Consider the following 24,675-nt stretch of genomic DNA (forward strand, 5'->3'; position numbering starts at 1 on the left):
CACCTGTGAAAACAGCATCCTATATTAGTACTGGTTCAAGTCCCAGCGGTTCCACTTCGCATTTGGCTTCCGGCTAATGCACCTGGGAAAGCTGTTGAAGGTGTCTCCGTACTTGAAACCCTTCTACTCCTGTAGGAGACCTGGATGGATTTGCTGTCTTTCTTGTCTTACACTTGGCCCACTTCTGGCTGTTGTGGTCATTTGGGATGCTTCGAGAATGAAACAAGAAACTCCTTGATTTGTGAGGATCATTAAACAAAACAAGGGGCTGGTGCAGTGCTTTACAGGTTAATCTGCTGCAGCGCTGGCATTCCACATGTGTGCTGGTTTAAGCCCTGGCTGCTTCACTTCTGGGAAAGCAGTGGAGGATGGCTCAAGTCCTTGGGATCCTTCACCCACTTGGGAGATCTGGAAGTTCCTGGCTCCTGACTTTTGACTACCTCAGCTTCAGCCATTGTGGCCATTGAACCAACAGATGCAAGATCTCAGAGTCTCTGTCTCTCCTCTCTGTAAATCTGCCTTTTTATTATTATTAAGAAGAAAAGAAATTTATTTTTATTGGAAAGGCAGATCAGATTTACAGAGAGAAGGAGCTGCCTCTCGCACTCTAACCTGGTCAAAAGGCCATCCACCTGTTTAGGGTCAATCACGTGCCCTGTGCTCTTCACTGTAGCCTCCCCTGTTGCATCTCCTGATAGCTCGGCTTCCTTTTCTGAGGACCCATATTCTCTGCTGTTTTCTAATGATATGGCACAACACAATGTCATCACACAGAAAGAGGGAACCATATTTTATTTACCTTTTCTCTTCCATTGAATCTGCGCTGTTACCTAGATACAGCAATGGACTAATATATATATATATATATTTGCTGGATTGATAGAAATTATAGTAATTTATTTCTTTACAATATTTTGACCGTCTTTTTTGATAACTTCCTTTTAAAAATGTATTCATTTGAAAAGCAGAGCAAGACAGAAAGAATAAAGTCAAAACAAGAGTGACAGCAAGAGAGAGAACCTTCCAGCTGCTGGTTTAATCCCTGTGTGCCTACAATAGCCCTGGCAGGACCAGGCCCAATGCCAGGAACCAGGGACTCAAGCTGCAGCTCCCACAGGGGCAGCAAGAGCCCAAGGGCTTGAATCATGTCTGGTTCCTTCCAAGAGTGCTCATTAGCTGGAAATTGCAATATGGACAGGCAGTCAACCTCTGGCACACCAGTATGGGACGGGGCACCCAGAGGGGCAGCTGTGTCTCTTCACCTTACCTGCCTGGGACAGGATCTGTAAAGCAGGGGGAATAGAGCCAAGAAGCCAGAAAGTTTCAGGATGCTCCTAAGCTGCCTGTGAAGTGTTTTAACAGAAATGTTCAATGACGTTCTCTCTAAGATCTAAACTAACACTGTGTCAGATGTTGGGAATCCTATATAAAATAGTATGCAAAAGTTGTGAGACAGAAAGTCAAGAGACGAACCAACCAACCAACCAATCAACCACAAAGCCTCACTACTTTTCGTATCATTATTTTTTCAAATATTTTAATCATCCTTAAGAACTTAACTTTTCTCAAATGAATACCTTATACATCTTGTAACTTATTTTAAAAATCCTAACCCTTGTTGTCCAGTCCGCATGCTTGGGAAAACCTGAGCCCGCTTGGCTGCTTACCTCCTGGGGAGAACGGACTTGTTCTCTCAAGGTGGCATCACCCAACTGTGCCTTCAGGAAGCCTGAGTCTGGGGCTTCTTCAGATCTGTAAAACAGAGACATGAGGCTATATAACACACGTGTAGCATGCAATTATTTATCAGGTAGTTAGCAGAAGACAGCTTATCTAAAATGCTTCGTATCTGACATATTCCAGGCGCAGGTAATTTTGAGTCCAAATATTTAACTTTTCAAATTTTAGACTTATGATTTCACCGTTATCTGTGCATTCTCACCTGGCACACAAAATCATCTGGGGAGTTTTGTAACACTTAAGTGCCAAGGGCTACCCCTCCAAGTCCAGCGAAATGGGTCTGTGGAGTGGCCTGGCCAGTTGAGTCTGTAAGTCTCACAGAGTGATTAGAAGGTAGCTATCGGTTTGGATTATTGTATAAATGTGCTTAAGAGAGAAAGATCATATTTTCATGTCAATTTTTTGGTTATACTCATAGTCTACTCACAGTTAAAAAGAAAGTATATTATCATTATTGGAGCTTAAAAGTCTTCTATTTCTGCCCAAAGTTTGATGTAAACTAATTTACACCTTCTCTAATGAAAAATATAATAGGCTTTGTCTATAATTAATTTCACCTACTTGAAACGGCTTATAATCAGAAAATAAATGCATTGGCATTTCCTGACAAGTGGTTCACAAGTAGTAATTTGTCCAAAGGTTTAAACACAAAGTAACAAATACCTTGGATTTTATTCTGAATAATTCAGGCAGACTTAAAGAGGATTTTACATATTATAATCCAAACAATAAAATTGATCAAGTTTTAAATTTTTATTTTATTTTTAATATTGTTTACAGTTTACAGGAATGAATGCCCATGCAGATCTTCAATTACAATGTGAAGGGTCAGATATGGAAATATCCTGTGTCTTAGGGGCAGGGTCAAACTACATAAGCTCCGGGGATGTGGGACAGTCACTTGATGATGTCTTAGAGTCCTTGATGTGGAAAAAACTATTCCAAGGGTGTTACTCGAGTGGTTTGGATAGTTCTAAGAAATTTGGTTTCATTGCTCCAAAACTGAGAAAGTCTTCTCAGGTCTGTTGGTTGATAAAGTCCACCTTAGTGCATCCATGCACCCAGGAACATGCTGCAAAGTTTGGCCAGGACAGTGATCCAACCTGCTCTGCTTTCCATCCTCTGACAAGGCAATCAATGTCCTCTGTTGGCCTAGATGAGCTGGCTGTCATGTCCCCTGTGTGCATCTGGACATGGTGTCAACTACACAGTCATCAGCAACTGAGGAGGCCCAGTCCCAATAACGTGCATCCCACGGTCAGATCCCATATCTTGTGACTTTCCCTGTGGCTAGGGTTTGAGTCCAGCAATCTAGTTGGGGAGTCCCCCAAGAAACCTTACCTGGGGTGACCTCAGACTTGATGCTTGTGTGTACCAGTCAGTACAGCATCAGGTTGTCTGACAGCTGTACCAGCCAATGCACACACTGGTAGATGCAACTGCCTGGTCAGTTCTGCTGCCAGTATCATCTCTCAAGTGAATCGATGGGTGCTACAGCTTAGTCCAGCCAAGCCTGCCACATGATCTCGCGCCTGCAAGAGGGTACCGCAGTATGGACTGACATGACTTGTGCCAATTTCTGCCACTTGACAGCTGGTGCTGTGGCCCAGCCTGGCTGGCCTGCACCATTCTGGTATTCTCTTACACCAGAAAGAGGTTGTGTGTGGCAACCTAGCTCAGTCTGGCCCTCCCCCAGACAGGCCTACTCCCAGTCCCAGCTCTAATGCTTACCAGTGGAAGCAGCAGCAAGAGAGTTCCCGAAGTTATCCTATCATGCCCATTCTCAGTCCTGGGTATTATGTGTACCCAGTATGAGACAGCTCTAAGTATCTGCATTTGCCAGTAGGTGATGCAGCCTGACTCAATCCTACCTACCTCCAGCCCCAGTCCAACCTGGCCCACCCACTACCCCAGTTCATCTCATCTCCCTCACCTGCCTGCCAGTACAGGTCTGTGGAAGCCCCCAGAAGTCAATCCTTCCCTAATAAATGTGTCCTCAGCCACAAACACTGCAACATGCCCCCAGATTCCCTTTCCAGGGCAATCTATAGCAACCCTCTTACCTGGGGGCCAGGATGGCATGTGCAGGCCTAGCATTCCTTGCCTTCCCCACATATCTTTGAAAAAAGAAAAACAGAACAGGCAGCTCTGCAAGCATATTGGTATAGTTAACACAAATTTGGCATTAAGCAGGCCCAGAGTACCCACTTTTCTCCCAGCGGTGTAACACTTGCCTAGGTTCAAGGTGACCCAGGCAGCTGCCAAAAACTTGGGGTGACTCAACTTTTAAGCTTGAGTTTAGCAGCACTACTAGACACAATTAGTTAAAGATAGGGGGTAAAAGTTGTTTTTATTTTTATGAAAATTTATTTATTTAATTTACTTAACTACTTAGGAAACATTTTTATGTTAAGTATGTTTTTCAGAGGCAATAACAAGGGAAACAATTCAGCAGTTACCACAGATGACACAAATTATATTTTAACAATTTTTTAACTACCTAAAATAATAACTTGGTCCTGCAGCTGATAACAGTAAACCTTTCATATGAAGGTCTTGGAAGACTTAATCCTTGGCATAACGTAACTCAATAATGACAACAGAAGTAATTTTGTGCTTCATTTGGTGAAGATTTCTGGTTTTTGAGGAATTCAGAACTCTTCACATTATTTTCTTATGTATGCTGCTCCATTTTTACAGTTCAGATTAAGGAGGCAGATGTGAACCATAGTTTGGTCAGGGGCACAAGCCAGGCTGCTGCCATAGGAAACACAAGTCTACCCAAAAAGCCCTATAGTTACAATCTGTTAAGCCCTTCTACTCTGCAGAGTTCAGGATTCCAGGGCTTCACCTCACTAACATCTACAGAACAAAAGGAGATCATCTGCTCCATATCAGCGCTTCTTGAATGACTCTACAAAAGGTCAGGGGCTGCGAGGGTCTAGGGAAAGACTGCAAAGCAGATAAGACATTTCACACGGGGCAACCCCAGTAATCGCTCTCAGGTGCTGGGTGCAGCTGGAGCAAAAAGAGCAGAAGGGAGCTGGGGATTAAAAAGAGCCTGCGTTTAAAGACCTGACTACTTCTCTCAAGGGTCATAAACATGTGGCACTTTGTCCAAGGCCTGCGGTTGAGCCAGTGGCAATCAGTGTGCATTAAGCAGCAGCTTCAGTCATACTGAAAGCAACACTGACAGAGGATACCAAACCTGACTTCTTTATCTGGCTTTGAAATATGACTGTGGTAAGGAACCAGACTTGAAGATTCCAGACAGTAATTTTTAAATTTGTGTTGGCCATAAAGAAGGATCATTTCTTACAGAAGCCTGATTTATTCACAACGGGAGGTCCACAGTCATGTAAAACACAACCTTCCACAATGGAAATCAAAGCTCTATTATGAATGTTGAGAAATAATCACTAGTGTAGTAGATGCAGACACCATATCTTATCACCCACAATCCAAGTTTGGCAGCCTAGCTTAAGAGCGTCACACAATAAATCATTTAGCCTAACAAGTCAGTTTGCATGGAAAATTATAAATGCATATATGCTTTCCATGCCACACCACAATGTGTTTATGCAAAATAGTATTTAAACAGATGTAAAATGCAGAGAAAGGCATAAAATATTGGCTAAATAGTCTTGCAGCACATAATCACCCAACTACCTAAGAGGTTCAGAAAGACGACTCCTTCCCAAGCCAGCTTGTAAAGTTGTATTTTAAGACTGCAGTTCTTATTTTGCATGGTTAAAAAAAAAGCCTACAAAAGGGCGTTGTTGCATTGCTCTTTACTGCCTTTGAAAACCTAGTGACCAGAAAAATCATTCCCAGCATCACCCACAGCTCAGGGATGCGTACTGCAGATTCAGAAGGTGACGTGAAGCCACCTGATTGGGTGGAGTCTTCTGTAACAAGGATCCTTTAGAGACGATTCTCACTTACACCTGCTCCATGATAGTTACACTGACCGCCATACCCCATTTATAGCATCAGTGTTAAGCAACCTATGTGGCACAAAAAGAGGTAGAGAAGATGTTTCAAATTCAAGCTAAGCAGATTCAAAACCACTTACTCTTTCAGCCCAACTCCCTCCAGAGGCGTTTTCATACACACACACTCGCACTCACATACCCCCTACTAACCTACTTGTATAATGTTTTGTCTCCCTCTAGTAAATAGTGTAGACACATTTTAGTGAGGAAATAAAGGCAGACCCAAAATAAAAACCATTGTTAGGATACTGGTAACACTTGAACAACATGAATCCTTAGAAGGGCTTGCTAGAACTCATACGGCTGCACACATTCCTAGTTGTTGCATTAATGAGTCTGGGATGGGGTCTGAGAAGGTGCCTTTCCAACAAGCTCCCAGGTACTGGTGCTGGTCCAGGATCACATCTGTAGAATCAACTTCAATCAGGAGACGTAATGATACTGAGAACGCAGGAAATTTCCTGGGCCTTGGTCCAGCCAAAACCATCCTCTAGGTGGTGGTTCTACTGGCCTCACATGCTGAGCTGATCACAAGGACATGTTAATATACATTGTTCCCCTCAAAATTAAGTCCTCTTTTTAAAAAGTTCTTCATTTTCCATAATAGAGTTCCTTAGGCTCAGCGATTTCCTCTTCCAACCCTCCCCGAACTTCTCCAAAATAAATTTTTTTAAATGTTTTTTTTTATTAATAAAATTTATTTTGACATTCTTTACATACTTAGTTAGAGTAAGAAGGTTCAAGGGCTACAGGAAAGTGGATAGTATGTTTTCCATATTGTTACCTTCAATCTCGGACAGTCCTTGAACTTTGCTAACAGCAGGCAATGAATTTTAGAAAAAGAAAGTGTTTCTGGGGGTCACAGAGGTCCCAGATCTAGTAGCCCCACTGGCCGGGAGTTGGGTAAGGCTGCTGGACAGCAACAGCAGAGTGTATGTGGAAGAACAATCCCTGAGAGTGGAGCTGAACTCAACTCAGGCCTTTGTAACAACCCTGTCAGGAGAACCACCCACTCAAGGAAATTACGACTTCCCAAGAGTCCCACCAGCTGAACACCAGCACTGGATTCAGTTTTTAACCATCCCTCCCCCTCTTTTAAAGATTTATTTATTTTTACTGCTAAGTCAGATCTTCCATCCACTGATTCACTCCCCAAGTGACTGCAACGACCGGACCTGAACCAATCAGAAGCCAGGAGCCAGGAACTTCCTCCAGGTCTGCCACACGGGGCAGGATCCCAAGGCTTTGGGCCATCCTCAGCTGCTTTCCCAGGCCACAAGCAGGGAGCTGGATGGTAAGTGGGGCTGCCAGGATTAGAATTGGCACTCACATGGGATCCCAGCACTTTCAAGGTGAGGACTTTAGCCACTAGGCCCAGTTATACCCTCTTAGCGCCATTAACTCATGACTCTGGGGTTTGAACATCCAACAACTGTATGAGTTCAGAGGCCAAAACATATTCTAATTATGGCACAGGCACTAATTGCATAAATCCACTTGAAAATTAGAAACAATCACAGTTATAAAACCATAGATGAGGGAGTCGGTCACAAAGTTAAACTGTCAATACAACTGTTCATCTCTGGGCAGACAGTGTAGACCAGTGGTTTGAAACTCTGTGACCCTGTTGATTTTGAACAGTTTGGGAATAAGAATGTCCATCCAGCTGTAGCAGCAATTTCATGCCAGTAACACCAGACCTGCTTTTCATAGCTCCCTCCTGCTGGGCAGTCTGGGAGCTGATGAAGGACAGCTGCTCTGCAAGCGTCAAGGTCTCCTCCTTTCAGAAGGTCACAGTGATTACAGAGACCGTAAAATAAAACAGGTGCTGCAGGAGATGTTTATTTAAGCACAGCTCGCCAGCTTCTAGAATCTATGGTGGCTCTTTGTGGTTTAGTGAAATACATCCGTAATATAATCTAGACATAAAAATGCAGCAAGTATACTGTCTCTAGACAAAGATGTAAAATTGGGGCAATTTGAAAAACTTCTTTGTGTGTATGTGTGGAAGTTTAAAAGCCATCACAGGAAGTAAGTTTTAACCCTTTTATGGCTTTAATGATGTTCAAATCCAGAGCTGGGTGATCTCATTCCACATTTGACCTAATAGGAGTGACAGTCAACGTGAACAGCAGAAAAGGCTAATTTTATACTGTCAGTCATAACAAGGTTACATCACTATCAGTCATATGAAATTTACTTAAATTGTTACTATTAACAAATCAATTTTTTTTGGCCAAAATATAAATTACATCTTCTATTTCTAAATGCAGAAAAATGACTATCATTTTTTCATTCAGATCTCACTGCAGTTTAATTTTCTTTATTTTTAGTAAGCTCAGGAGACAAAGAGAGGTTGATCCATACTCTTTCACCAATCTACTGAGTAAATGGTAGAATCTAACAATTCGGCCCCAATTAGTTTGGGCCTGTCACTGCATCATAGTAGTTCCCAAACAAATTGGCTAGCTGCTGCCTTAAAAAATGTATTTGGAGAGAAGCTTGATTCTAAAAAGCTATGGGAGAAAGTATCAAAGACAAAACAGTGTTCTTTAAAGGAACAGAGCACATTTGTAGTTGGGAATAGTCAATAATAGCCTCCTAAAGGAAGAGATCATTTACGAAACAACTTACATAAATGCGCTAGGTAATTATTACCACAGCTGGTCAAGCCGCTGGGTCCACTTGACAGGCATGTGTTCAGCACCACAAGGATGAAGGAAGATAAATGAGACCTGCAGACGTGGCCTGCACCCATGAGGAAGCAGCAAAGAGAAATGAATCCACTGGCTCCAACTCCCTGGCAAGTCCCAACATGTCCACTTGTAGCCTTTGTGGGTGACACTCTGCTTTGGATCCTGCACACTGGCTTGCTATTGTCCCACCTTCCAGACACCAGGCCTTAGGACCCTGCACCTGCATGAGAGACAAGGAAGAAACCCCCGGCTCTGGACATTTTGGCCACTTGGGGAAGTGGACCAGCAGATGGAAAATCTTCCTCTCTGTATCACCTTCTCTTTGTATATCTACCTTTATAATGAAAATGAATAAATCATAAATAAAAGCAACAGGGAAACAAAAAAAAATGTTGGTCAAACTCATGCACTAAAAATGCTTTTCTGGATACGAATCTTTTTTTTTCTTTTTTCAGGATACCAAAACATAAAAGCAAAATAGAAGAGACTTTTTATTTCACAGGTATTTCAATTTTTAAGGCACAATGATTTCTTTAGCTTTGAGGTTGAACTAATAGATTTAGTCACTCAGGGGGTGGGGAGGGCAGTGCAATGGCTCAACTGGTTAATCCTTGCCTGCTTCCAATGCTAGGATCTCAATCCCACATGGTCATTGGTCATACTCCAGCTGCTCTAATTCACACCCACCTCCCTGCCTGTGGCCTTGGAAAGCAGCAATGGCTCAAAGTCCTGGGACCCTGAACCTGCCTGGGAGACCTTGAATCATCTCCTGGCTCCTGGCTTTGGATCAGCCCAGCTCTGGGTGTTGTAGCCACTTGGGGAGTGACCCAGTGAAGGGAAGATCTTTCTGTTTCTCCTTTGCTCTGTAAATGTAAATCTGCCTTTATTAAAACATTTTAAAAAGCATTTATTTACAAATAGCTGTGTCTAACTTTTTATGCCTGGTACTGCACAGAACATGTTTGAACTATATGTACAGGTCTTTTCGAGTTATATATCTCATTCTGGCAACTCTCCTTACTTCATGTAGAACATGACTGATTCCTACTAGCTGGTAATCCCTACAGGCATTATGAAGGATGGAAAAACAACGGAACTAGTGATTAACATATTCCAAACTTTGTTTCCATTTCTACCAAGCATTCTACATGCCATGAAATTTCATCCATTCAAAATAGTTGAATCATGACCACTTTCTCCGCCCACCATCTCTCTGACCTTCTAGCTTCCCCTGCCACTCACTCTCATCACTAGCAACTGCAGGCCAGGGCAGGGCATCTCAAACTCTGACAATGAGTTCCAGCTAGACACTGGGAACAGACAATTTCATCCACTGGCTACAAGACACAGGAAGCTTCTGATCTTTTAAAATGATCACTTTGATAAGTTCTTGATTTTTCTGGACATTAAATTGCCAAAGAAATTTGGTAACAACCAAACACATCCTTCAGAAGACTCAAGAAGTTTCTTATGTTTCAACAGATGTAGCAGAATATATCCATGTACCAGACATACAAGAATCACAATTGTGACAAATGAACCACAGCAAACACTAGCACCTCAAACCCGCAGGCTAATCCAATGAGTGTGGTGCTCCCCTCCTCCTGAGGCAATGAAGCACTTCTCCACCAATCAGAGAAAATCTCTAGCAGCCTCCCATCTACAGGTACACAGATGCCACTGGAAACTACAAAGCGGCCAGCAGAAGTTCTACTACCATAAGGATGCAAATTAAGACTTAAGCAGTCTAACAATTGGCTAGACCTAATCCTTTTACAGAGGTGTAAATGGTTATTGAGAACTGAATTCTGGGCTGCTAGCTTTTGTTGAGAAGTATTATGGAATAATTCCACCAGATAGCAAGGCCCAGTAGTCAGGCAACTCTGAAGACTACTAATGAAACAGGTTTTAAAAGCCAGTGCCATTTGTAGGGTTTTGATACCAAATTTCCTCCCCATAAATCCAAGCATATAAATACAATTCACATCCAGAATTAGGGCCCTGGGAAAATAAACTGAATGTGACTATCTCAAGCCTGACACCTGATGGCTGGAACAGCTGGATGTGAGGCCCCAGTGAAGTTTGTACACGGGGTTTTGTTTGCCACACAAAACAGTTGTAGAAAGGACAAACACATACATGGTTAAACAGTATTTTTCTTTTAACAGGCTCTTACAAAACCAATGTTTTGGTGGCTACCTCGGTCCCCATTGTGCAGCCCTCTGGGTGGTCCCTTCCAGGGGGCCACTTGAAGGGAGCACAATGCTAAAAAGGAGCCACGGAGGGGACAGAGACACAAAGGCCAACAGAGCAGGGCGGTCTGCGGCAGGCTGCGGACCAGGGGTCAGCAAACAAGGGCTCCTTCTCTTTGCCTAGGGAACAAGGGCGCCTTCTCTTTACCTGCAAACAGTGCGATTAAGCTGACAGCTTGAATTATGGGCTACATTTTGTAGGGTACGGCCTGTCTGTGCTAAGGTCCTCTTCATTGTACCAGAGGCTGCACAAGCAAAACCCTTGCCTTTTCCCCCTGCTTTGGCCTCCAAACAGACCTCATCATTCTGTTCCATTTGAATTCTCAGAACCACCCTCCCTTCCAAACCACTGTTGTGCTTTTCTTTGAGTTTCTTAATGAGGAACAAAAAGGCCTGGGAGAATCTATAATAAGTTTTTCCCTCCACTTTTAAATGGAGACAACCAGCCTGAACCCATCATGGGTTTTTAATAGCCAAGAACCATTAGTGATGGCTGCACGCATTGTTTTAGGAGACTGGTTATTTTCTGTCCATTTTCCCTGATAACTCTCTGGATCCCAAACCGAACACCTGCAGGTTAACAAAAATCCTGGTGGGCAAGATGAAAAGTGGGAAAATACATCCTTGAGCCTCTCAGTTTCTTTTAAAGTAGGACTGACATGCAGGTAGAGGGTGTACAAGAAAATTTCAGAAAGTCAGTGGAAAGTTTATTTTGTTGTGAAAAGTTTTTGAAATTAGGCACATAGTCATGGTGCTATCTGACTTCTTTCATCTGAGATGCAGGAATGAGCCTCCATTTAAAACAGCAACCACATGGGGACTCTGCCTCTCATTGGACAGAGGGCAGCCTCTTTTTGTACAGCATCTGCACTTTCCTGAGATAAGACAGTGATGGCTGGAGTCATCACTGCCATCATTGCCACCCAGGAGACCGTGGGTGGACCATTTGGGAAACCTCGATGTGTTGGCTGAGGGGATGCCCAGGATATCATGCCACATCTACTGGTGCCAACTGGGAAACTCATGGGTATGGACTTATGCACCTATACCAATGTCAGTCATGGCCCTGTTCTGCTATCTGGAGAACACTGCCAAACATGAGGACACCAAGAAGGTGGGGAGGCAGGTAGCAGAGGCCCCAGGACTACACTGAAAACCAGATTGTTTCCTGCAACTGTGCCATCCACTCCTCCACTTTCAATGCTGGGATTGGCACTGCCTAATAAACATGCTGTCCAGCTCAGTTCTTGGCAGGCAAGGAATTGGGTAACAGCAACAGGGTGGTAGATCTTACAGCCTAGACAGCTTCACTACAAACTGCCTCCAACCTGCTCTTGAGACCACAGGGAACAGCAGCAGGTTCAAATCTGGTAACAGATTCACAGAAAACAACCACTGCTGCTGACCTACCTTTTCATTCTGGGAGTATCTTTTTAATTAAGACAAACACACAAAATATCCCCAAATGCCTATATTTTCCAGTAAATACTGGAAAATAATATTCCCAAATTCCAAGGAGCAAGCTTTAAGGTCATATAAAAACAGTCACTCAAATGGCAGACAAAGCATTCTTGTCTTGTACATAGATTTTGAGCAGTAATTCTATACACATGTTCAACTGTCTTAGAAACCACTGAGTCCCCGGGATGTATTCCCACCCCGCAATCAGCCTACCAATGCACTAAGTTGTACAATCTGTTGGCATCAACTTACAGATGCAAAAGCCAAAAACAGATTTATTCCATCTACAGTAATAGTTTCTGATGATGTAGTATGTAGTACCCATCCCTCCTTGATGAGAACACTATTATTACCATAAAAAGCAAAACAAAGCACGTGGCTTGCCTCTACACATCAGTTTTACTGCCCATAGTGCAAATACTTTACACTTGGATGTGCTCTTACTAAACATTTCCTGAACATCTATCTGCAGTCAATCAGACTACAAATTAAACTTTCACGATAAGTGGATAATGAATGATAAGAGGCAGTGTGTTAAAAGCTATAAGGGTGCTCTCAAAGAGCATACACAAGCATGCCCAGTAGTCTTTTAACAGCTGCCAGGACAGAATCAAAGACAGGCAGCACCACAGTGCAACCCGGGAGTTCTGGTCAAGGAGGCAGGCTGGAAGAAGGTGCCCCAGTGTGACACAACGACACCCCTGGCCCTACTTTGCTCTTTCAGAAAAGGTGACATCGACCTCAGGCTATTTTCAGGTTCCTTCTTCCCTAGCTTAAGATTTAATGCTACCAGTGTTAATTAAAAAACAAACAAAACAAAACAAACAAAAAAAACAGTTTATAAACGTTACAAATTTTCTACATATGAGATATGTAAAAAACTTTGCAAGTTTTCTTCCACCCAGTACTTTCAACCAACAGTGAAAAATCATATGTAAGGTTCTATGAACTATATGTTGTAACTGCTTCGTTAACTGTCACCTGGTACCAAAATTTCTTAACAAATTTTTTCTAATGTGCTTGAAAGTAGAGGATTGAAGGAATGACTTACAAATTAACCAAACATGCGATAAAATTATAAACTACCAATCATCATATAAATAAATATATATTTATATATTTTTTCTGGTAATAATAGTGTTCTCATATTTTAAAGCTACTTTGTTAAACAAAAAAGAGAAAGAAAATGAGATCCTAACCAAATGAGTACTTATGAGACCTAAGGAGCTCACTTGCTCATGGCTGAGGACTCACTAATCTGTTCTCAATGGCAGTCTCTAAAATCATCTACAATTAAAAGCCAAATAATAAAACCAAAAATTGAATGCTTACTCTCTTGTTGGTGACTTAGTGGAGAATTCCTTTTCTGAACCTGGAGAGCTTACAGTTTGTACAGCACATTTATCTTCTTCAGTGGGCAGGGCTTCTCTTTTCTGCTTTGTGTGGATTAATTTTAAGGTCTCTATTTCATCTTCTCCCTCCATCTTGTCACCTGGATTTGGCTGTGGTTCTGGACTCTTCAAAATGAAATCATCTTCACTCACAGAAACTGTGAGGTCACTGCTGCTGCTCAAGCTTTCCTCCTCCTCGTCTTGCACCCCTTGGAAGGGGCTTTGTGATTCTAGCTCCCCCTGGGAATGAAGACCTGAAGAGGGGACGGAATACATCAGTGAACGCTAACCTCAGGGAGATGCAAAGAAACACTAATTACCACCAGGCAGAAACAATCCACAACTAATTACAGCATGGAAGAACTCTAAAATACTCTGAAATTGGTGCATATTTTTAAAAATTGGTTTGTTTGAAAAGCAGAGGGACAGAGAGAGACATCTTTCGTCTGCTGACCCACTCTCCAAACGCCCACAAGAGCAAGTGCTGGGCCAGGCTGAAGCCAGAAGCCTAGAACCCAAACTGAGTGGGTGGCAGAGAGCCAAGTACCTTGGCTAGCACCTGCTCGTGAGTTTCAGTCAGCAGGAATCTGCTTGGGAAGCAGAGGCAGGACTTGAACCCGGCACTCTGAGGTGGGACGTAGGGTGGCCCAGACAGTCCCTTACCTACCAGCTGACCAAATGTCCACCCCTATAGTATCATTAAAATATCAAAGTAGGATGTGCTCACTTTGGCAGCACATATACTAAAATGGAAATAAAATATTATAGTAGGCTGAAAAGTGGAGAATCTCCTTACAAAGAAATGTTTTCATTCATATTTAAGAACCCACGAGAATGGAATTTACAATGTCGCCATTTTGTCCTCTGACAGCAATAAAATTACAGACTATATTTTATCCTTACATAAAATTTCTGTCTCATAGAAAAACTAACCCCCTTCAGAAATCAGCAACACAGCATCTCCTCCCACCTGAGGAAGCTCGCCTGGCAGGATGCTCCTCCCGGGCGCGACTATCAGCCGCACAGTGTTCTGGGACTGACACAGGCAAGACTGGCGGGCTGGCTCTCGCTTCCTCAACTTCAATACGTTCCTGTGTCAGTACTCCTCCCTCTGATTCCTCTGATCTGCTGCAACTGTCACACTTGAAATCATCGGTTCTGTTCTCTGGACTTAATCTTTCCTGGAACAGGGAATGGAGTTGAGCACACTTTTTGCCTACAGATAAATGATTCTCACTGAGACGTGGGTTGCCTCCTATCTCCAAGCAATGAGTCTGTTCCTCCTCAGACAATACGCTGCCTGTGACGGGCGTTCTCCGTCCCGTCTGAAGAGATGTCTTCCCATCTGTGTTGTCAGACTTCTTTAAGCACTGTGTGTCACTGTGGGTTTGTACTACACAGCTGTCTGTCACATCCCTGCTCTGGGCTGTCTGTGAAAGTGAATGTGGGTCAGGAATTGAAAAATTCTTTGTGGGCTGGGGAGATTTCTGCTCTCTGCTGAAGTCGGCAAGGCTTGAAATGGCTGACATTTGGCGGCCCATAAAGATTGTTGCTGGTTGATACAACCCTCTTGACATGGCAGTCCCCAAATTAATTCCAGCCTGTAGTGCAACCTGCAGCACAAGAGATGTGCGTTAAACACACAGTGTAGCAGACAAGGTTGTTTTTAAAAATAGTAGGAGATAAAAGTTAATACCTAACATGTCTTACAAAACTCATAGTTTGCCATATAATGAATGAATGAATGAAAATGTACAGTATAGACAGTACAGAATTTTGGTAACAATGGTGGCTTACATAGCATATACTTTCAAGAAACTTTGGCTCTTGCATTTTTTTGAAGATAAATGCATGCATCACAACAATAAATGTGATGAACACAAATGAACATAAAATGCTTAAAATGATAATTTTGTGTTGTGTACAATTTACAATAAACAACCGTCTCCCCTTAGAAAGCTACACATTCTAAAAGCTCTCCACAGGACAGTTCAAATTCAACGGAGCTAGGGACATAGTTAACCAAAACAAAACAAAATCCACACCAAAGGGGTGGAGGCATACAAGAACCAAATAAAGATTTTAAAACTATTTCCAGAGCAATTTGTAATATGAAAAATTTCAGTACCCACTTCCAGGATGGCACTAAAATATATTGTACCATATCTACTAATTTCTAGTAAAATTTTAAATAATAGCATCAGTGTTTCCTGAACATCTTCAAACAATTTGTAAGAAACGTCAATCAATTTGAATATACTGGTACGTCAACGAGGAGAATGGGCACTGACTTGCGGAGACACAAAGAAATGACAGTCTGGTGGGTTGATCACAGACATACAGCGGGAAGGGAGACCAGGAACAATCATAAAGCCTTCAGGAAATGAACACTCTTCCTCTAGAAGGACCTACAAATTTCCAGACATGAAATCATGCAATTCCTACAGCACACGGAACAGATGGAAACACACATTTGCATCCTTCCTTTGCAGGTGAACCTCTGAGGCCCAAATGTTAAAGGGCCACATATCACACACTCACTTCTCTCCAAATAGTCTGGCCCCTCAATTCCCAAACAAACAACTTCAAAGTGAACAACAAAATGAAGAGCCATGCCAGAGGGAATGGTGAAATTCCGATCTCTGCAAATTAAGTCGGCTTTAAAAATCTGGGAATCATTTATTCAAGAACACAACTCAGGGAGGGCATTTGGTCTAGACTTCAGGAAATTAATGAGGACACGTCCTGTATCCAAGTTCTAACTGTGGAGCTTGCCAGCCTCTGACCCCAGCTTCCTGCTAAGGCACACCCTGGGAGGTGATGGTGACAGTCCAGGCACCTGGGTCCCTTCCACTGAGGTGAGAGATCTGGACTGAATTGGCAGCTCCCAGCTTGGGCTCAGCCCAGTCCTGCACTGTGGGCATCTGGCAGTGAACCAGCAAATGGAAGAAGCTTTCTCTCTCTGTGTTTCTACATCTCTCAAGATAATTAGTTTTAAAAGGGGAAACAGCTCAAATTTGGTAAGAACAGTGAGCAGGTAACACTTTAACCTGTTTCATTCTCATTCCTCCTTTCACAGGTCTGCACATTGAAAACCCACAGTCTGAACTCACAGCCTTCCAGCAGCCTGGAAGGCACAGAACAGGCAGGAGAGGGATGTAGTTCCTCCAGACCCACTCTCACACATGTGCGGGGCAATGGGATGCAGAAGACTATCTTCACTCCACCTGCCCGGATGCTCACCCAGCACAAACAGCTCTCTCCCTGCGGGCATCTGTCAAAAAATCAGAAGCAAATGTCTGCACCCATTTAGGGGGCGCTTCAGGCAGTGCGTATCATTTTGGGAAAACCATGCCACAAAAGTCAATACTGGTGAACAAGTTGTCCATAAGGAACTTCAAAAAAGTTCCAGCACATCACTGGAACCCAGACGGCCACCCACATGCTCAAAGACTTGGGAATACTCTGGAAAACAAAGAAGCTCCTAAACTCTCACCTCTCGCTTACCTTGGGGCTCTATGCAAGCAGGGACTGAAGGCTTAAGGTGGTGTTGCAAACTCCGTTGAGGCACTGGACATGCCCCATCATACACTTTGGAAAGCCCTCTAACAAAGACTGAGGATTAGAGCCTCAAGCATTTAAGAAAAGCATGGTCTAATCTAGGAAGCTGGAGTCAGAAGCTGAAGAAAAGCATCAAGCACAGCTTAGTTGACAACAGAGCCAAACAGAAACTTCAGCAACTACACATGAAAAAGACTGTGGATGGGGCCAGTGCAGTGGCAGAGCAAGTTAATCCTCTGCTGGTGTCCCAGATGTACGTCGGTTCTAATCCTGACTTCTCCACTTCCAATACACCTCTCTGCTTATGTGCTGAGAAAGTAGTAGAGGATGGCTCAGGTGCTTGGGCCTCTGCTCCCACATGGGGACCTGGAAGAAGCTACTGGCTCCCTGCTGCTGACTAGCTCAACTCTGGTTGTGTTGCAGTCATTTGGGGAGTGACCAGCAGACAAAAAAATTTTTTCCTGAGATTTTGCTCTTCCTCTCCCTCTCTGTAACTGTTTCAAGTAAAATAAATCTTTCAAAAAAAACCAATATGCACTACATACTTAGTTTAGAAAGTCACTCAACAATAAAGAGCAAGAACAGATTCTGAAGAAAATCTGATTTTCAAAGTTGACACATGTAATTTTTATTATTCAGCTACTATACATCCCCTTAAATGAAAAGCCATAAAACAAAATCAACAAAAGGATTAAAGTTTAAAAATTTACAACAGGGGCCTGGAGCGGTGTCACAGCGGTTAAGGTCCTCGCCTTGCACGCCCGGGATCCCATATGGGCACGGGTTCTATCCCGGCAGCCCTGCTTCCCTTCCAGCTCCCTGCCTGTGGCCTGGGAAAGCAGTCGAGGACAGACCAAAGCTTTGGGACCCTGCACCCGTGTGGGAGACCCGGAAGAGGCTCCTGGCTTCAGATCGGCATAGTATCGGCTGTTGCGCTCACTTGGGGAGTGAATCATCGGATGGAAGATCTTCCTCTCTGTCTCTCCTCTCTGTATATCCGCCTTTCCAATAAAAAAAATAATAATAAAAATAAATCTTTTAAAAAAAAGTTACAACAGTATGGAGTTAAATAACGTGCTACTGAAAAACCACTGTGTCGATGAAGAAATAAGACAGAAAACAAAAATTTTCTTGGAGAAAATAATGCTACTGTATCTATGAATCAATGAAGAATTTAATTAGAAAAGAAACAATTTTTAGGAAATAAAAGTAATGGCCCGGCGGTGTGGCCTAGCAGCTAAAGTCCTTGCCTTGAACGTGCCAGGATCCCATATGGGGGGCTTCGGATCGGCACAGTATCGGCTGTTGCAGTCACTTGAGTGAATCACCGAACAGAAGATCTTCCTCTCTGTCTCTCCTCCTCTCTGTATATCTGACTTTGTAATAAAAATAAAATCTTAAAAAATAAAAAAAAAGAAACAAAAGTAAAAACAAAAACCCATAAACTGCAGCAAAAACAGTATTGAAAGGATTACTGATCTTCTATTTTGCATGAAGGTTGTCTTATATCAGAGAGAATGTACGGTATTTGTCCTTTTGGGATTGACTTATTTCACTGAACATAATGGTCTCTAGTTGGGACCATTTAGTTGCAAATGGTGGAATTTCATACTTTTAATGGCTAATTAATATTCCTTGGAGTAGAGGTATCATGGTTTCTTTAACCACTCCTCTATGGATGGGCGTCTGGGTTGTTTCCATGTCTTTGCTATTATAGATTGTGCTGCTGTAAATAGAAGATTATAGATCCCCTTCTCATATGCAGTTTTCATTTCCTTTGGATATATTCCTAGGAGCAGGATAGCTGGGTCATATGGAAGACTTATTTGCAGTTTTCTAAGCACTCTCCATACTGATTTCCATAGTGGTTGTACTAGCCTACACTCCCACCAACAGTGGAGGAGGGTACCATTCTCCCCACAACCATGCCAGCCTCAATGGAGTTAGGAGGAATCTCAACGTGGTTTTCATTTGTATCTCCCTGACGGCTAGGGAGCCCGAGCATCTTTTCATTTGTCTGTTAGTCATGTGAATCTGTTCTTTAGGAAAATGTCTGTTCATTTCCTTTGCCCGTTTCTTCACAGGGTTGTTTTTACTGTCACTGGGTTTCTAACGACCTTTGAAAGCCTGGATATTAGTCCACTATCAGATGTGTAGTATGCAAAGATTTTCTCCCATTCCGTTGGTTGCTTCTTCACTTTGCTGATCATTTCCTTTGTTATAGAGAAGCTTTTCAGTTTGGTGCAGTCCCATTTGTTTATGTTGGCTTTGACTACCAGTGCTTTTGCCATCATTTTCAAGAAGTCTTTCCCCAGTCCTATATCTTAGAGTACTTCCTATGTTTTCCTTTGAAGTTGGATGGTTTCTGGGTGCAGATTTGGGTCCTTGATCCACTTAGAGCTGATTTTTGTATAAAGTGACAGGTCTTGCTTCTTACCTCTGCAGGCTGCTATTCAATTGTCCCAACAGCATTTGTTGAAGAGACCACCCTTTTTCACTGAATCGGTTTCAGTTTTCTTGTCAAAGAGTAGTTAGCTATACATGGGTGGGCTGCCTTCTGGTGTTTCTATTCTGTCTCATTGATCTTCTCTGTTTCTGTACCAGTACCAGACTGTTTTGATGACCATTGCTCTGTAGTGTGTCTTGAGGTCTGGAATTGTAATTCCTCCAGCTTGATTTTTATTCTTCAGAATAGCTTTGGTTATTCGTGGTCTCTTGTGTTTCCAGATGAATTTTTGCATCTTCTCTTCTATTTCTGAGAAGAACAATGTTGGGATTTTGATTGGGATTGCATTGAATCTGTATATTAGTTTTAGTGATATGGACATTTTGATGATGTTGATCCTGCCAATCCAGGAACATGGAAAGTTTCTCCATCTTTTAATATCTTCTTCTATTTCTTTTTTTAGTGTTTTATAGTTTTTATCATAGAGATCTTGCACATATTTTGTTAGATTAATTCCTAGGTATTTAAGATTCTTTTCCACATGTGGCCCGGCACAATGGCGCAGTGGTTAAAGTCCTCACCTTGCATGCCCGGGATCCCATATGGGCACTGATTCTAATCTTGGCAGCCCTGCTTCCCATCCAGCTCCCTGCTTGTGGCCTGGGAAAGCAGTCGAGGATGGCCCAAAGCTTTGGGACCCTGCACCCGTGTGGGAGACCTGGAAGAGGCTCCTGGCTTCGGATTGGCTCAGCTCCAGCCGTTGCAGCCGCCTGGGGAACTAAATCATCGGACGAAATATCTTCCTCTCTGTCTCTCCTCTCTGTATATCTGACTTTGTAATAAAAATAAAATAAATCTTAAAAAAATTCTTCTGCACTATTTTAAAGGGGACTGTACTTAAATTTTATTTTTCAACCACAGAATTAAAAAAAAAAAGGATGGAATCTCTCTCTCTTATCTCCCTCTCTCTACACTTCAAATAAATAAATGAATGAATATTAAAAGAGATTATTTTTTTTAAATGAATTTTTAACAAAGAATTGAGCAAGATTTATATAATGAAAATTCCAAAGCATTTATTTAAAAAGAAGAAAAAGACCTAAACAAATGCAAAAATACTCTGGGTTCAAGAACTCTAAGAGTCAGCACTGTCAAGCAGCCCTCATTCTCCAAGTGACCCATAAGTTCAAGGCTCTGTCTTTCAAATTCCCAGCTAGTCCTCTGCAGAAATCCATAAGCTGTTACTAAAATTCATATGGAAATACAATGGGTGATGAACAGCTATAAAAGCCTTAAGAAGAATTCATAATTCACAATTTCAAAAATTTACTACAGAAATTATTAACTAGAGTAACTGTAGACTGTGTGGGACTGGCCTAAGGATAGTCACACATATCAGTGGAATCAAATTTAGTTCAGGAATAAATTCATGCAGCTGTGTTCAACTGAGTCTAGAAAAGGGTGTCAAGATAATTCAAGTGGAAAATAGTGGTCATTTGAACAAATGGTGTTATGAAGATGGGACACCTCTACATATTAAAAAAAAGTTGTATCCCTACCTCACACCACACTCAAAATTACCAAAAAAAGAATGACACATTTAAAAGCTAAAATTATAAAACTACTAAGATAAAACATCAATGTATATCTTCATGACCTCGACTCAAGCAATGTTTTTTCTTTTAAAAATTTATTTATTTTTATTGAAAAGGCAGTTACACAGAGAGAAGGAGAGACAGAGAGAAAGACCTTCCCTCCACTGGTTCACTCTGCAAAAGGCCAAATAGTTGCAGCTGGGCTGCTCTGAAACCATAAAATGGTTTTCTCTATTCCTGTGGAACAGCAATCTACTTTTTACTTGTAGAACCTCTTATTTAGAGGAGCATTAAGCCTATGATTGTAAATTCAAAGTATGTTACTGCAAAAAATTAAAAGAAAAAAGACCCCAGCTGCAGGCAACTGCCTATGTTGCATTTTACCTAGGCAAGTGTTACATGGCTAGGGCAAAAGCAGTTAATAATTGGCAGCCATCCTGGGCTTGGTTAATACCAAATCTGTGTTAAGTCTACCAGAGTGCTGGCATAGTTGCCTACTCTATTTTTTTTTTCAAGATATGTGGGGGGGCCGAGGCCTGCATGCCAGCAGACAGGGCCTGGAGACCTGTGCACGAGTATGTGTGGGCCCTGGGTAGGCAGGAAAGGACCCATGCTGCCATGGCACACGGCTAGAAAACAGGGCTCGGGGATCCGTGTAAGTGCAAGCATATGGGGCTGTGGATTGCTCAGGGTGGTGGGTCTAGAGATGTTTGGGAGAGAGGACTGCTGAAGGAGAACATGACAGGTGAGAGGTGATTTCTGGGGGGACTTCCATCAACCAGGCTACTCTACTTGTAGGTAAACAAGGGAACTAAGACTGGGTGGTTTAGGGGAAGGAAACTGGAGGACCTTCTGAGGCCAAACCAATATACCTGCCCACATGGGAGACCTGAGCTGGGCTGATTGATACTGAACACTGCTTATCAACGCTCACAAAAGCCACTGCAGGAGGGTTGCCTGGCAGGGCATGACCATAGTACCCACCAGTGAATGTCAGGCCAGGGTGTGGACCATGTTAAGCTGGGCCATGACACTAACCAGCACATGAGGGAATTGGATCTGGGAGCAGATTCTGTGGGGGATCGTATGTTCATCCCTGAGGGAATGCCACACCAGCTGGTTTGCATGAGGGCTGGGGGTAGCGATGGACCAAGCAAGGCATAACCTTGGAACTTACCAACACTGATGGCCCTGGGGTTAGAAACAGGCTGGGGCTGGTCCATGCTGTAGCATGTGTAGGCGCGACCAAGAATTGGGGTATGAAGTAGGCCACAAAATCCACCAGCACATACAAAGGCCAATACTAAGGAACAGACTGTCAGGTAAGGGTCTAACACCTGCTGGCACATGTGAGATCTGGGTCTGGGAGTAGGCCTGGTGGGGGAACTTGGGAAACTCCCCTGGTGTGCTGTCACTTTCACTGGTGAGTACGTGACTCAGGACTGGGTATTGGTCAGGGCGAGCAGGACTGCTTCTCTTGTCAGCAGGTGTGTAGGTTGGCTCTGCAGGGGCAAACTGGGCAGGGCCAGGCCAAACCATAGCACACTGGTATGCACAGGAGCAGTGAATGGTATGTCCAGATGCTTATGGGAGACATGACAATCAGGTCATTGAGGCCTGCAGAGGACGTCTAGTACTGTTGGAGGTAGAACAAATTAGACAGTTCTCTGGGCCAAGCTTTGACAGCAAGTATCTGGGCAAACTGAGATTCTAACGTGGACTATGCTGACAAATAGACCTTGGAAGGATTTTCTCAACCTTGGAGCAATGAAAGCAACATCACCTCAGAACTATCAAAACCACTTAGGCAGTACCCTAAGAACACGCTCCATATTAGGGACCCTGTGATGACATCAGGTGGCTGCCCCCCAATCCCAGGTACTGATGTAGTTGGACTGCTGGGAGGGGCCTTTTCGCCTTCTCCCGGCACTTTCCCAAGATATGGGAAGAAAAAAGGAGAATGGAAGCAGATGTGCCATCCATTTTCCCTTACTCCTCAACCCTCCCCACCCTAATCAATGGTCCACATGGGCACTCATTCCTCTCAACTATGTGAACATCATTAAAAGTAAAATGAATTATTATATAAACAAAAAAGGGAGGAAGGGAAGGAAGAAGCTATTATTATATTCTTAGGATAGTATCTATGAAATCTGTTATCTTCATTTTAATAAAAAAAAATGTAAAAATGGAGCCTGAATTTTGTGGTTTTGCCACCTATTTTAATGAACAGTGAAATCAAGCTTAGGACATGTGCAGACTGCTTCTTCATCCTTCTAAGAGAGCAGCTGACTCTTCAAGGCAGCCATTGACACATGCAAACAATGGATGTCTAATTACAAAGTTGAGCCAGAGTTTTACACTGAAAAAGAATAATCACTACTTAACGACTTGACATGTAAGTACAACTTGGGGTTGAAAGCTGCATAACCACTTTTTAGAAATATCTTTTTTGTATTCAGAACTATCACTGATTTTATCCTTTGCCTTCATCAGTGTTCTCCACTTCGATGGCCAGTCCCACCCCAGGCCCTCAGGTAAGTCAGTCCTCCTGTTTCCTCAGCTTCCTCACTCTTTCCCAGATCCACCCTGCACAGCACTGCCAGGGTTGAACTGTAGCCACACCCGTGATGCAACCCACCTGCTCATACATCCTCCCTCTATCTGTGCTTGCACACACAGACACACCAAAATTGCAGGAGGAGATCTCAGTTCTCAAGCCTAGCACCTTAATTCCAGGTACTGAGCATCACAGCATCCCTTCCCAAGCACAGTTTCCGCCATGTCCCTTTAGAACTTTAGACATGAGGCTGCCCTACTGCCTTGGGCCTTCCTAACACATCCTACTCCTGGATTACCTATCTCACCCCTACTGACTGGCATCCTGGTCGTCCTCCAACATCAGCCCACACATCATCTTCTTCACCAGCACTGAGATTTGTCATTTCAGAGAAGGCAGTACACTCCTTCTCCACTTAGCTTGCGCCTGTCTCCTGTAGTGGGCACTCATGACAGACTATCCTGTGACTTAGAAAGAAAATTATTTTGTGAGCAGCACCCTAAGGACAGAATTGTGGCATTCGTAGGGGGTTCTTACTGTGGCTTCTCCAACAGAGTACGTGTGGTTAAGCAGTGAGACTGACTGGCCTAGGCATTAGTCGAGCCCCCAGAGACTCACTCACATGAGTGCCCTAAGAAGAGCAATTCAGATTCCACTGAAAAAGACAACAAGACTCAGATGATATGAACTGTCTGGGAGTCGGGTATAATAAGGATTAAATAAGTCACAAATTTGCTGAAATCTATTTACCTGTGAATTGATCAAACATCAAAGGCAAATTGGAAAAAACAGGATGTAAGTTTCTCAAAATGTTAATTGATACTTACATACAGTGAATTGTCAAAGCTTTTAAGATGATATCTTTCAATATAAAAGAACACACTTCTCTTCTAATTATTATATGTAGCAGCTTAAGAGTTTGTCGCCTGGATGTTATTTTAAATGTGACTTAAAAGGAGAATCCACTGCTATGTGGAA

At 42.9% G+C, this 24,675-nt stretch overlaps 1 protein-coding gene across 3 annotated transcripts in view; it reads right to left on the minus strand.

Moving 5' to 3' along the window:
- The window catches only part of KIZ (kizuna centrosomal protein), a 68,095-nt gene that overhangs the window by 29,479 nt on the left and 13,941 nt on the right, over positions 1 to 24,675 (minus strand). For 2 of the 3 annotated variants that reach the window (XM_040981773.1, XM_040981774.1), the window contains 3 exons: positions 14,506 to 15,148; positions 13,477 to 13,789; positions 1,668 to 1,752 (listed from right to left, as the gene is read on the minus strand). In XM_040981773.1, coding sequence (XP_040837707.1) covers positions 1,668 to 1,752; positions 13,477 to 13,789; positions 14,506 to 15,148 — 1,041 coding nt within the window. The remainder of the gene's footprint in view (positions 1 to 1,667; positions 1,753 to 13,476; positions 13,790 to 14,505; positions 15,149 to 24,675) is intronic. The other variant, XM_040981776.1, reaches the window with a different exon arrangement.

The sequence above is a fragment of the Ochotona curzoniae genome, unplaced genomic scaffold, assembly GCF_017591425.1.
Source record: "Ochotona curzoniae isolate NIBS_2020 unplaced genomic scaffold, NIBS_Ocur_1.0 contig_3520, whole genome shotgun sequence".
Classification (NCBI taxonomy): Eukaryota; Metazoa; Chordata; class Mammalia; order Lagomorpha; family Ochotonidae; genus Ochotona; species Ochotona curzoniae.